The following is an 11,597-nucleotide window of genomic DNA, read 5'->3' on the forward strand; positions in this document are numbered from 1 at the left end:
ATGAGGCTTCATCTCACCATCACTAGTCGTACAGGTTCTGATGATAGATAGATTTCCACAGGCACATAGGAAGGTTAATATAGAACACAAAATGGCTTTGATAATGCACTTTAAAGGCAACAGTGCTCTGATTAACAAAAAGGGCTTTGATAATGCACTTTAAAGGCAACAGTACTTTGATACCAATTATAACAGATAGATCGAATGTTTGCTTTGCCTGCATATAGTATTTATATGGCTTTAATTGCACTGTTGGATGATTAGTTTGCATCTGCCTGTTTGTGGAGCCTGCTCCGGTTCTATTGTAATTCGGTTCCCTGATTGCCTGTTTGTGTTGCCCCCCCAGCGACGGAGTTGTAGGTAAAGTTCACTTACGCTTCTCGTGAGAACGTCATTGAGCATCGTCTCGTAGACACCACGTAAGTTATGCCGTTTTTGTCTTCATAACAGTAAATACCTCAGCATGATACAGCGTAATGTTCTGCGAGACCTAGTGACTTTATTTCTTTACTATTGTTGCTAATTTCTTGAAATAATTCGACAAATATTCCAACGTAATATAATGTCGGTGTGTGTGTGTGTGTGAGACGGGACATGCAAATACTGTGTTCGGACGACGGGTTTATATTCTATAGACTCTGGGGTAACTGTGGTATAAATGCTGGAACGAATTTCGAAGTATAAATATGTTAATTTTGTGTTTGAAATGCAACTATAATTTCCATGAGCCTTGTGTAACGGAGGTGGTGGTTGGGATGGGGGGGGGGGGGAGTAGGTCACTGTCCAGCCAAGTACATCCTACATTCTATTTGTAACAGATTTTTTATAGTCTAAGTGTTAACATCTTCGTTTATTGTAATTTTCTTTTTTTGTCATGCATGTTTATTATCATTATTATCTTTATCTTTACTGTCTTGTTGCTGTAACAATGCAAATTTCCCCTCTGCAGGACAAATAATTGAATTGAATTGAATGACTTTATTCCTCCCCCAGGGGGGAAACACACATTCACAACAGCTCAGTTAAGAAAGGTGAAAATAGAATAAAAGTAAAAATAAGAATAAAAATATAGAATAAAAATAAAAATAAGATAAAATAAAAATACAATACAATACAATACAATAGTAAGACAAATTACCAAAAGATAAAAAGTAAAAAAGATAAAATTACACTCTAATATAGAGTATTATCAGGGAAAGTGAGTGGACATTTAAGAGGAGTTAAATATCCGAACAGCAGTGGGGATGAAGGACTTTCGCTAGCGCTCTGTCCTACACTGAGGGTGCCGGAGCCTGCCGCTGAAGGAGCTGCCAAGCCCCTCCACAGTCAGGTGCAGTGGGTGGAGTGTGTTCTCCATGATGGAGGACAGTCTGGATAACGTCCTCCTCTGTCCCACCTCCTCCACCGATTCCAGCGAGCAGCCCAGGACAGAGCCGGCCCTCCTGACCAGCCTGTTCAGTTTCTTCCTGTCCCGGTCCGTGCTGCCCGCTCCCCAGCAAACCACAGCATAGTGGATGGCAGAGGCCACCACAGAGTCAAAGAAAGTGCGGAGTAGAGGTCTGCACACTCCGAAGGACCTCAGTCTCCTCAGGAGGTGGAGGCGACTTTGACCCTTTTTGTAGAGGGCGTCGATGTGAGTGGTCCAGTTCAGTTTGTTATTGAGGTGAACACCCAGGTACTTAAAGTTATCCACCAGCTCGATGTCCGAGCCCTGGATGCTCACCGGTGTGTGGTGGGGTCTTTCTCCGGAAGTCGATCACCATCTCCCTCGTCTTTCCGGTGTTCAAGCACAAGAAGTTGCTCTCACACCAGTCCACGAAGTTTTTGATGACCGACCTGTACTCCAGCTCGTCCCCCTCAGACACGCAGCCAACAATGGCTGAGTCATCGGAGAACTTCTGGAGGTGACAGCTGCTGGAGTTGTAGGTGTAGTCTGAGGTGTAGAGGGAGGAACGGTGAGAGCACCGTCCCCTGAGGAGCCCCGATGCTGCAGATGGCCACCTCAGACCTGCAGTCCTGCAGCCTCACATACTGCGGCCTGTTGGTGAGGTAGTCGGTGGTCCATGCAGCCAGCTGTGTCCCCACTCCTACGTCCTCCATCTTCCTCCGCAGCAGTGCCGGTTGGATGGTGTTGAAAGCGCTGGAGAAGTCAAAGAACATGACTCTCACAGCGCCCCCGGCGACCTCCAGGTGAGTCAGTGCCCGGTGCTGCAGGTAGATGACGGCGTCATCCACCCCGATCTTCGGCCTGTAGGCGAACTGCAGCGGGTCCATCACGGGGCTCACCACCATGCGCAGATGTCTGAGGACCAGCCTCTCCATGGTCTTCATCAGATGAGAGGTCAGGGCGACGGGTCTGAAGTGGCTCGGCTCCTTTGCGTGCGCTGTCTTAGGAACTGGAACCACACAGGAGGTCTTCCACAGGACCGGGACCTTCTCCAGTCTGAGGCTCAGGTTGAAGATGTGCGCGACCACCTCACAGAGTTGGTCAGCACAGTCCCTGAGCAGTCTGGGGCTGATCCCATCTGGTCCCACAGCTTTCCTGATCTTCAGTCGCCTCAGTTCTCTCCTCACCTGCTCAGTTGTCACAGAGAGGGGGGGGTTGAGGAGGGGTGGGCAGCTGGGGCTGTGGGGGGTGGGGTGTTGGAGTGAGGTGTTTTCCTCCAAAACACCTCACGGTTGGTGGATGGTGGCTGTAGCCGCTGGAGAGCAGGCGTGTGAGGAGTGGGGGGCAGAGGTGGAGAGGGGAGGGGGGCCCTGATCGAATCGGTTGAAGTATTGATTCAGTTCAATGGCCCATCGCTGGTCCCCCCCTGCTGTGACTCTGGTTCCACTCTGTCCATGACCTGTGATGTTCTTCAGGCCTCTCCACACATCCCTCGCTTTGCTCTGTCCCATCTGCTCCTCCAGTTTCCTCTTGTAGACGTCCTTAGCCTTCCTGGTCGCCTGCTTGAGCTCCCGCTGGACTTTTTTCAGCTCCTCTCTGCTCCCTGAAGCAAACACCCTCTTCTTCTTGTTCAGCAGAACTTGAAGTTGAGGGGTCACCCATGGCTTGGTGTTGGCAAAGCACCGCACCCTGCGGGTTGGTGCGACGTTCTCCTCACAGAATTTTATATAATGTGTGAAACAGTCATTGAAGCCGTCGATGTTATCTCCATCAGAGAAAGTCTCCCAGATTGTTGTCTCGAAGCAGTCTCTCAACCTCTCCTTGGCTTTTCATTCCACATCATTACAGTTCTTTTCTGTGCGGGCTGCCTCCTCACCACGGGTGTGTATTCAGGTCGCAGACGTATCAGGTTGTGATCAGAGCGGCCGAGTGGGGGGAGGGGGGCGGAGGTGTACGCACCCTTTATATTTGCATATAAGAGGTCCAGCGTCTTGTTCTCCCGGGTGTGGCACTTCACGTACTGTGTGAACGTGGGGAAAAAGGGGGAAAGCGAGGCATGGTTGAAATCACCATTTATGAGCAGGAGAGAGTTTGGGTGTTCAGTTTGCAGTGCTGACACTGAGCTGTGCAGCCTCTCACATGCTGCGGCTGCATCGGCTGAGGGAGGGATGTAGACTGTATACACAATCACATGTGAGAACTCCCTCGGGATGTAATACGGGCGGATGCCCACCGCAACAAACTCAATGTCCTTTGTGCAAACTTGTTCTTTGATGGAGACGTGCGCGGGGTCGCACACCAACAGCTGATCCCTGGTGTAAACAACGGATCCGCTGAGCGTGTCTGCCGACGGAGTTCCCAAAAGTGCCGAGAAGAGCATTAAACAAAATGCAAAAGTAATAAAAGTGGTCTCATTGTGCGCGTGGTGGCAGCAGGATTTGACCATTTTAAAGAAAAAGCGTGAAACACGCCAGAAAAAAGGAGAAAAAAGGAGAAAAAGTAAGAAAGAAGGGAGAGCCGTTGTAAGCAGCAACTGCTTGTGCAGCGCCATCTTGAAAGATCTTGAAGAGATAAAGGACTATCTTATCTTATCTCTTCAGAGTACAAGTGAGGTGGGTGACACACTGTTTGGGTTTGGTGAGCACGCGCACCGTTCGTACAAGTCCTTGTACAACGCGAGGGACCGGGAGACTCGAACTTAAGTAGCGTGTGTGTGTGTGTGTGTGTGTGTTGATTTTGTGTGTGTGTGTATGTACTGCATGTGTGTTTGTGTGTTGATTTTGTGTGTTTTTCTTTGCTCTGTTACAGCTTTGTGGATTGGTTACGCAAGCACAAGAAGATAGGAGCTGGGTCCAGGATGGATGCCTTCCAGAAGTATGTGCTGGCCCGGGACAAACAATCAGAGCCAGCACACGGACTCCCACAGCCAGGTAACTGCACTGTCTACAAAACAGCCTGTGGGGTGCTTTTAACAGTACACCAGTGCTTCATCAGTGTATGTTGTTCTTTGCCACCAGGCACCTCCTCCTCCGACCCATCTGACGCTGAGTTACTTGCCGCTGCCGCCGAGGTCGACTCTCCCAGTAAGTGTACATTTTGATGTGAATTCACTTGTAATGCACTTGTAATGCATCGTCGAACACTGACATGTGTTGTCAGGCACGTCCAGGGACACCCCAACAGCTGTGGTCCCCTCTTCCTCTCTCTCCTCCTCCGAGCAGCCACTGGAAGGGCCAAGGCCATTACCGATGGCGCCTCAGAAACCTGCCTCTGGCAAAGAGGTATGTATGGCGTGCGTGTGTGTGTGTGTTAATGTGTTCCTGTCTGCTGCACTCTCACTAACTGTGTCTCTGCTGTGTGCTGTGTGTGTTTCAGCTGCTTCCCGTCAGCTGGAGGCAGACGCTGCCAGAAGAGCAGCAGGAGTGGGTGGGCCGGGCGCTGTTCAAGAGGGAACCCAGCAGCGGGAAGGTGGTCCTCACCACGCCGCTCAAACTGTGGTGGCACCCTCCTGGCCCCCGGCCCCTCTACACACAGCTCCCCGCCAATGCTCACGCCTTCTTCCAGCGCCCCTTCTTTCTGTGGATGCCCTATCGGATGTGGGCATATCGTCTGAAGTGCCCTGCCGATGGGCGGAAACTGATGGACGCTGGACTGTACAAGACCGTCCGGAGGGTCTTGGACATGAGCGGGTGGTACTTCATGGCCACAGAGAACCTTGAGTGCCCCGCCTGTCACAAGAAGATTGTGAGCTGGTCACGGGACATCTTAGACCAGCTGGACGTCACGCACCGCAATGAGTTTCCAGCTGTTCTCACGTACAAGTATGTCACTTTAAGGCATTCAACATTTGTTGATTTTATGTGTTTTCTCTTTTGGTTTTTATGTAATTGTGTGATTTTAATTCATTGTAAAGTGTCCTTGAGTGACCTGAAAGGCTCTTTTAAATTACATTTATTATTAGTATCGTTATTATTATTATTATTATAATTATTATTATTTCCTCGACAATGCATTTTTTTGTTGTTGTTGTAGTAGTAGTAGTAGTAGTAGTAGTTAACTATATTTGTCTGCGTTGTCTGTACACTCTCTGTTTCCACCCCAGGTTGTCCTGTGACATGGCGGTGATCAGGATGTTGAAGGAGCGCACCCTGGCCAACGGTGTGGCTCGCGTCCGTGCCTTCCTGGTGGAGCATCACTCCAGGGAGTGGATGGCGCGGACGATCCAGTACCTCTCCGTGCTTGACAAGCTAATGGCACCTGGAGCGGCACCAAAAGAGGGGGTGCTCCCAGAGCTCGTGAAGGTGCCCGGACTCGCCTGGTTCAGGTGGGTGTACGTCCTGGATGCCATGACCAGGCTGGACACGACCAAGGCTAAGGTGACGTCCATTTTTGGTGACATACTTAAGATGGACTCCACCAAGAAGGTGAGATTTCTCACTCACTCACTCACTCACTCACTCACTCACTCTCTCTCTCTCTCTCTCCCTCCCTCCCTCTCTCCACTGTGCCTTCACCCTGTATGACGTCGTTGTGCCGTGTGTCTAAATGTGTGTTTGTGCTGTGTCTCGCAGATCACCAAAAAGCTTGCAGGCGCTGCCGCCTGCTCGGCCGCCTGGATGGCCAACGTTGGCAACGAGTACGGGCAGGTACTCGTGTCCGTCCTCACGGCAGCCGAGGGGGACGGACTGGCCAACATGGCGACCGGCCTGATGCGGCGGTACCGCGAAGCCGGAAAGGCCCCTCCAAAGGTCATGTACGTGGACCGGGACTGCTGTGCCGCCGTGGGTACGTCATCAGTACACCACATGTTCCACGAGTGGCACGAGCTGGTGGTCAGGCTCGACGTGTGGCACCTCATGCGACGCTTTGCGAGGGGTGTCACCACAGACAGCCACCAGCTCTACGGCCTCTTCATGGCGAGGCTGTCCTTTGCCATCTTCGAGTGGGACGCCGGAGACGTCGCCCGCCTGAGAGAGGCCAAGCAGTCCATGGAGGGGAAGGACGCCCACATCAAGCTGTCCGCCAAGGAGCTCGCTCGGCATTGTCGACGCCGTACGAGGGGTGCGGTGGAGACAGAGCGGCTCCTCCAGGAGGTGCTGGACGCCTTCTGGGACATGATGGACATCATGGGCGTCCCGTTGATCGACCGCGCCCGCATGGAGGAGATCTGGAGCACACAGCGCCGCCACCTCCACTGCATCCAGGACCCGGAGGGGGTGGAGCTGTACGCCCAGACAGGTGAGCTCACCAAGGGCGGTGTTAAGCTCCCCGTCTACCGGTGCGCACGTGGCTCTACTTCCCTCGAGTCCTTCCACCTGCACCAGTGCCGCTTCATTCCAGGTCATTTATTTTACAACACATTTACATTTTGTTTTTTCTTTCTTTCTTTGTTTTTTTTTTTTTTTTTATACATTGCTTCTCACTCACACTTTGCTCTCTTCCTTCACAGGTACATCTGCAAGTGACTTACACTTCCAGGTGTACCTGCTAGAGGGCCTGATGCGGTGGAATGAAAACCGCGGACGAGCGGCAGTCCAGGGAGGTCAGCGATCGGCGCTGCGGTGCTACGGTGCCCAGCAGCAGCACACGTTCAACCGGCTGGCCCAGCGGGTCAAGGGGCTCAAGCCGGTTGTCGACTACACCCAGCCCAGGGAGTACACAGGTACAGAGAGATCAGCGACAGAGCGTTTGTTGCTGTTGTCTCAAAGCATCTGCTCATGTGTGTTTGTGTGTGTCTGTCGCTCGCTCTCTGCAGGGGAACTCTTGGGGGTAGAGTATTTGTACTCCCAGTCGGGCGCTGTGCTGCAGCAGTGTCCCAACGCTCCGGAAGGGACCGACGAGGGCGAGGACGACGACGACGACGATGGCGGCACACTGACCGACGAGGGCTTTGAGGAGGAGGAGCCGGAGGAGCCGGAGGAGATCTGTCTCCTGGCCCATCACGACGCTCTCCTCCAGGAGCCCCACAGTGTGCCTGTGCGTGAGGCCTCGTCATCCCAGTTGGGACCTCCCCCACCCCCCCTACCCCCCGAGGACGACAGTATGGAGGTGCAGCAGGCTGAGGAGGAGGATGAAGTGAGTGGACAGTTGCCTGTTAACGTTTCATATTTGTGATGAGGAAAATCAGTCTAAAAATAACGACAATCACGTTAAGAATAATAATCTATATTCTTATAAATATACTGTGTTTCTTATATCTTCATAAATGTAAACTGCTTTTGTATTGATCCAACATTAAGTGTGCTGCACTCACATTTTTGCTGCAACAATAGCTGATGTACCGAGATCAAAACTTAGCTGATTTTCTCAAGAAACTTGCAGCGTCGCATCATGTGCCGTGTCTGCAGCGTCGCATCATGTGCCATGTCTGTGTGTGGTGCTTTTTTTCAGGACATCGTTGGGCCAGACGGTCACCCCGGTTACCATCAAGTGGTGGCCCTGGCCCACGGCCTCGTGGAGCTGCGTCACCACGCCTTTGTCACCGCTCGTCAGTCCAGGGAGGTTGTCGCTCTCTGGGAGAAGCTGACTGAGAGGGACAAGGCACCGGTGACCTTCCCCCGCCGCCACCAAGACAAGCTGGTCCAAGGTCGATTCAAGACCAGCAACCGGCACGCTCACACGCCAGGAGTGGAGAGTGTGAAGCGGTACAAAGTCACTGCATTAACAGTTTTTTTTTTTTTTTTTTACAGCCTGCTATAGTCAGTAACTAACACATTCTCCTTCCTCCCTCCCCCTCTCTCTCTCTCTCTCTCTCTCTCTCTCTCTCTCTCTCTGCAGTGTCGTCCTGGGTCAGGGCGCAGGAGCGGCACAGTCTCCTAAAGCCAGCAGGCTTGTTGAAGCCATCATGCTGGAGCTGTGCCGCATTCACACCCAGGACATCAGGACGATCGCCGGGGTCTGCATCAACCGCTGGGCTGCCATCATGAGGGACTATAAGCAGATCCGGTACAACGTGGTCCACTGTCCTGCCCTCATGGCGTGCACCCGCATCCAGCTGTATGATGTCAATCAGTGGACCCTGTCGATGTGGTAAGTCAATATGATTTGGCTCGCAGCACTGATGTGGGTGTGTGTTTGTTGTCATGATTAATATCTTTGTCATGAAGGCACAATCAGAGGAGCAAGGCGATGACGAGGGACACCCTCACCATCTCAGTTCCGGGGCCCAGCGCTCCCCAGACCGCAGCGGAGCCCCTGCCTGCCCCACGGACTCTGCTGCAGGACCCCCAACAGCCAGACCAGCCCTTTGAGCACCACCTGCCCGCGGATGCCTCGGGCCTGGCTGTCACTATCAGAGGGCCGCTGGCCCCGGAACTGTTTGACCTCATCGTCGACCACCAGAGTGCCACCACCTCCTCAGCGTCAGCCCCACCAGCAGACACCACCACCACCTCCTCCTCAGTGGACACCACCACCATTTCCTCAGCGGACATCACCACCACCACCTCCCCAGCTTCGACAACAGCCACTGCTCCAACTGTCGCTCCAGCCACCATCGTTCCAGCCATTCCCCGCTCTACTGCCTGGAGGCGCCGGGTACACGCTGAGATGGAGCGTCGTGCCCAGGAGCTAGGGAACTTTGCAAAGCCCTACAAGAAGGTTCCCCAGTTCATCTGCAGGCGCTGTGGCCAGCCAAAGACCAAGCAGTATGGCCACAGCCGCTACAAACGGGGGACCTTCTGTGCCCAGGCTGACGGGGGGACTGTGGAGCAGTGGCTGTCGGCAATGAAGGACAGAGAGCGCGAGGAGGCTGCCGCCGCCGCCGCTGCTGCTACTGCTGCTGCCACCGCCGCCCCCGCCAAAACCACCCCTAACCGCACCATATTCCCAGCACCCTAGAAAATGTGTATATACTGTAAATATGTAAATAAAAATATGTAAATAGTACATAAATATGTTCATAGTTTTTTATGTTAATACATCCTTGGTTTTGCAACAGACCAGAGAGAGAGGACTGTCCCGAGCCAGAGGGTGTGTATTTAATCTGTGTGTGCCAAGTGCATGCATCTGTTTCATTGTACATAGACTAAAAGAGTTCTATATTGCCTGTGTTCAGTGTCTGACAGCCTCAGCACTGACGCCTCCGCTGCTGCTGCTGCTGCTGCTGTTGTTGCTCGAGCTTATGCTCATGTCACAACATGTGGACATTAACTGTGCAATTGTGAAATTACAGAGGTTTTAGTGAAGAGATGCCTAGGTGACTCTTGTTTGGAAATATATACCACAAAAATGTATTAAACTCATTTAATTTTATTTAGGCCTACATGTCACTATTGGTCTAATCAAAACTTGTTAAAAAATCTATACATTTGGGCAGTGGCATGCACAGATAGACACTAGGTGGTGCTATAGTACCTGCCCTTTGCTCTCTGGACCAAGTTTTGAAAGTTATACGTGACGTGATCATATTGAAGAGGATTATGGCCACAGGGAAAACATTTTAGTGGTCAGAATTGTTGTTGTTTTGCTCTTTGCACTTGGCGTTTACTCCGTGTTTGGTGAACATCAATTTTCTTTTTTTTTTCCTTTTCTTTTCACCAATTTTCTTTTTTTTTCAAAGTTTCTGAGCCTTCTGTGGGTAGCGTAAGAAAGCTAAACATGCCTTTGATACGTGTGTATGGCATCCCCCGGCACCGGGAAGAAGAGTCATCCATCCGCGCGCAGCCAGAAGAAGTTGGTCACCCTCTACAAACGGAGAAGGATGCAGCAGGACAAGAGGATGCAGCGGGACAAGAGGGTGCTGGAGGAAGCGAAAGAGATGCCGACACGCGAGCCGGGAGCCCCCTGCGAGCACTGTGGCAAGCAGCCCATGAACCTGGACACGGGGCATGCCTTGTACAAGGGACACATTTATTGCGAGTTGGAGAAGGGCCCGGGGGGACGCACGGCTCGTAAGTGGCTCGCGGATGTGTACACCATGGCAGTTCCCAGAACGACACTCTGGAGGATGAACAAAGCAGCCAAGGGGGGGCAGGTCGAGGCTGGACCTTCTTCTTCTCCTCCTCCTCCTCCTCCTGAGCCTTTGGGGAGGAAGCGCAAGTGTCGTTGTCGTCGTCCTCCTCCTCCTCCTCCTCCTGAGCCTTTGGGGAGGAAGCGCCAGTGTTGTCCCGTCTCCTCCAGCTCTTCCATCCCCGGCCCATCTGCGCCTCCTACCCCTGTGCCTGTGCCTGTTCCTCCTACCCGTAAACGGAAGCACAAGCAGCACAAGGTGCACAGCTGCCAGCTGTGCCTCCAGCCATCACAAAAGGACTTTGGGCACAGCAGGTTTGAGGGGAGAAATTTCTGTGCCCTTTATTCCGGCAAAAGTGTGAAGCAGTGGCTGGCTGAGATGAGAGACCTAAAGAAAGCAAACTGTTGTGAATATTATGTGTGTAGTGGAAAACAATGTGTACATCATGTTTTTCTTTATTGCCATTAGACTAACGAAATGTTCTATGGCTTCCTCCCTCACACATATCAAAACAATGTCAATGTCAAACCAATGTTGCTGCTGGCTTTCTTCTTCAGTCGGCAGGCATAAATGGTGTTATTGTAGTGACATTTAATAAATGAATGAACAACAATAAATGAAGGTCTAAAGTTTTATTGCTGACTTCCGGTGGTGATGAGGTAGGCGACGGTCGCGCGAAAGAGGTCTCTCGGTTGAACTTTTAATATATACCTGTAAACGCCACACCCAACTTGAAAATTTGTGCTGGACAACGATATAGCAGTTATAGCTTTCTCCGGGCCGTGAAATGAGTGGTTCTAAATCTAAAACGAGCAGCACGCCAAGTTGCCCAGTTACGCGGGGTGGTGCGGCTACTGTGGCTAGCAAACTTGCTAAAATGGCGAGTGCTAGCTCTGAGGCTCACAACTCACCTGGACTTGTTGAAGAACTCCCGGTCACTTTGTCAATGAGCCAGCTGGTTTCTGAATTGGAGAAGCAACGAGCCTCTCTCCGGAGCGACTTGTCTACATTAATTCAGGAGTCTGTTAAACCGCTACAGACCTCGGTTGACGCACTTCACGAGACTGTGACTCACTTCAACGGCCGCCTCGTTGCTGCAGAATCTCTGGCGGGGGATAACTTTGAGCGCATAACAAGCACCGAAAAAACAGTGAAGTTTCTGCAGGCCCAAAATAAGTCTCTCCAGGACCGCCTCGACGATCTTGAAAACAGATCCCGTAGAGTCAACCTCCGTATAATAAACATCCCTGAGGGCAGTGA

The 11,597-nt window shown here is 51.8% G+C and overlaps 1 protein-coding gene across 1 annotated transcript; it reads left to right on the plus strand.

Annotated features, from left to right (window-relative positions):
• Nucleotides 1–204: 204 nt before the first annotated feature.
• Nucleotides 205–9,604, plus strand: LOC131447057 (uncharacterized). The gene is made up of 12 exons (XM_058618522.1): nt 205–419; nt 4,196–4,317; nt 4,405–4,470; nt 4,547–4,668; nt 4,763–5,208; nt 5,490–5,811; nt 5,959–6,727; nt 6,837–7,049; nt 7,143–7,462; nt 7,778–8,031; nt 8,165–8,416; nt 8,494–9,604. Exons 2-12 carry the CDS (start codon nt 4,245–4,247, stop codon nt 9,224–9,226), a joined length of 3,570 nt encoding a protein of 1,189 aa, XP_058474505.1. The 5' UTR covers nt 205–419; nt 4,196–4,244; the 3' UTR covers nt 9,227–9,604.
• The last annotated feature ends 1,993 nt before the right edge of the window (nt 9,605–11,597 follow it).

Source organism: Solea solea, chromosome 20 (assembly GCF_958295425.1).
Source record: "Solea solea chromosome 20, fSolSol10.1, whole genome shotgun sequence".
In the NCBI taxonomy this organism is placed as follows: Eukaryota; Metazoa; Chordata; class Actinopteri; order Pleuronectiformes; family Soleidae; genus Solea; species Solea solea.